Source organism: Oncorhynchus tshawytscha, linkage group LG31 (genome assembly GCF_018296145.1).
Source record: "Oncorhynchus tshawytscha isolate Ot180627B linkage group LG31, Otsh_v2.0, whole genome shotgun sequence".
Classification (NCBI taxonomy): domain Eukaryota; kingdom Metazoa; phylum Chordata; class Actinopteri; order Salmoniformes; family Salmonidae; genus Oncorhynchus; species Oncorhynchus tshawytscha.
Window position 1 is genome coordinate 33,324,421 of NC_056459.1, and position 2,239 is coordinate 33,326,659.

The 2,239-nt window shown below is 42.3% G+C and overlaps 1 protein-coding gene across 2 annotated transcripts in view; it reads right to left on the reverse strand.

Annotated features, from left to right (window-relative positions):
- Positions 1-1,786, reverse strand: part of LOC112229191 (fibronectin type III domain-containing protein 5-like) — a 38,965-nt gene extending 37,179 nt beyond the window's left edge. The window contains exon 1 of one of the 2 annotated variants that reach the window (XM_042309852.1): positions 1,133-1,786. In XM_042309852.1, the coding sequence (XP_042165786.1) occupies positions 1,133-1,211 (79 nt within the window). In that variant the 5' untranslated portion in view covers positions 1,212-1,786. Of the gene's footprint in view, positions 1-1,126 lie in introns of both variants that reach the window. The other variant, XM_042309851.1, reaches the window with a different exon arrangement.
- Between the last annotated feature and the right edge of the window lie 453 nt (positions 1,787-2,239).

Here is a 2,239-nt window from a genome sequence, read left to right on the forward strand (position 1 = left end):
CTAGGAGACATTTCACCACCATAGATAGTATACTACTAGGAGACATTTCACCACCATAGATAGTATACTACTAGGAGACATTTCACCACCATAGATAGTATACTACTAAGATACATTTCACCACCATAGATAGTATACTACTAGGAGACATTTCACCACCATAGATAGTATACTACTAGGAGACATTTCACCACCATAGATAGTATACTACTAAGATACATTTCACCACCATAGATAGTATACTACTAGGAGACATTTCACCACCATAGATAGTATACTACTAGGAGACATTTCACCACCATAGATAGTATACTACTAGGAGACATTTCACCACCATAGATAGTATACTACTAGGAGACATTTCACCACCATAGATAGTATACTACTAGGAGACATTTCACCACCATAGACAGTATACTACTAGGAGACATTTCACCACCATAGACAGTATACTACTAGGAGACATTTCACCACCATAGATAATATGGTGGTAACCGAGTTTGGGAAACACTGGACTACACCAATCCATTCATACCTCTACAACCTGTACTCACATCTCTCTCTCTCTCTCTCTCTCTCTCTCTCTCTCTCTCTCTCTCTCTCTCTCTCTCTCTCTCTCTCTCTATATATATATATATATATATATATATATATATATATATATATATATATATATATTACAAAGTGGTGTTTCTCCAGAACCCCTAGACTAACCTACCGTTCATTATATTAGGCCAGTGGTTCCCAACCAGGGGACTAGGACCCCGGGGGTTACTTGAGCTGTCCACAGGGGGTTCTTGAGAAGGCTCATGAGATCATAGGCATACTGGTAAAATGCACAAGAGGGGGTACTTCAGGGGTACTCCGGGCAGAGCTAAATTCAGTTGGTGATATAGTAACCGAAAAAGATTGTGAACCATCTCATCCTCTCATCAATAACCTATTAAATCAATAGCATATTCACACACAATTATTCTTACTGATTTACAAGTATATGGATGTTCAATTTACGTGTGTTTGTACGGGCATAGAACTGTCAGGTCTTTGACTTGGTTGATTATCGATTGATAGATCCTATTCCGGATGCTATTATTAATCATATTAGCATCAACACATGTCAACTTACACTTACCACCGGCGGAAACGGATACCGTAAGCGAGCCCAACACGAGCAGTGGCAGTGTCGCCGCAGAGAAGCCTTGTTTCCCCATCCTTCAAGCAATTTTTTACATCCTGCCCGGCCAAACGAATATCCCATTTACTCGCGAAAGCCGGACCGACACCTCGGCTAGTGGGTTGCTTAGCATTCACCGCGCTAAGATCCTTTCCTCCCCCGCTCTCCTTTTCTTGTTCTCATTAAAAAAAATCGGTTACTGGCGGTGTAGCCTGAACTTGGTCGTTGGTTGCCGCAGAAACGCAACACCGGCGGTTTCAGCACCTGGGACAGGTCTGTGCGCTGCTTACGGTGGGGCACGGTCGGCACAGTCACTTGTTAGATGAACACACACCAACAACAAAAAAAAGGTCTTATTTGAAACGATTACCTCAGTAACGGGACAATTCCGTTGCCCTAAAATTCGTTACCACTGTTTGCTACCCTGTTTAACAAACGTTAGGCTATAGTATAAACAGTCGTTTAGGTTGTTTTTCTCTTGTTGCCATCTTTACCGAGGTGCGCTGGCTGAGGCTGCGCTGAGAGCCCAGGGTTGCAGAATAAAACGTGCTGCTCCCGTCAGATGGCCAAAAACCCACCCCTCTCATCCATATCTTTCTCTCTGTTTTTGTTTTCCTCTCTGTCTCTCTCTGTCTCTCCCTCTGTCTCTCTCTGTCTCTCCCTCCGTCTCTCTCTCTCTGAGAGGGTAGTCCCAGGAGGGAACTGAGATGTGGAGCGCTTCCCGCTCTTCTTAACACCGCGCTCGGTTGTGCCTCTTTCTAATCTTTATCCAGAGATTATTAATAAAACGACACTCACCGTTTTTGTATTCTATTGTAAACGTGTATTATTAGCCCAAATAAGTATGCGAAATGTACGTTTTCTTATGGTTTAGTTTTGAATTCCACTCCCACCAGGTTGTCATTGAGTAATCTAAAGTCTACTCAATAAAACAATGACTGGTTTAAAAAACAACCCAATGTTTCTGTTGTTGCTGCTATGTAGTCTGTATGTAACGATTCTCGTTCTCGTCTAATGACAAGTATGAAAGATCTGACCAATATGCAGGTACGTGTCCATGTTAAT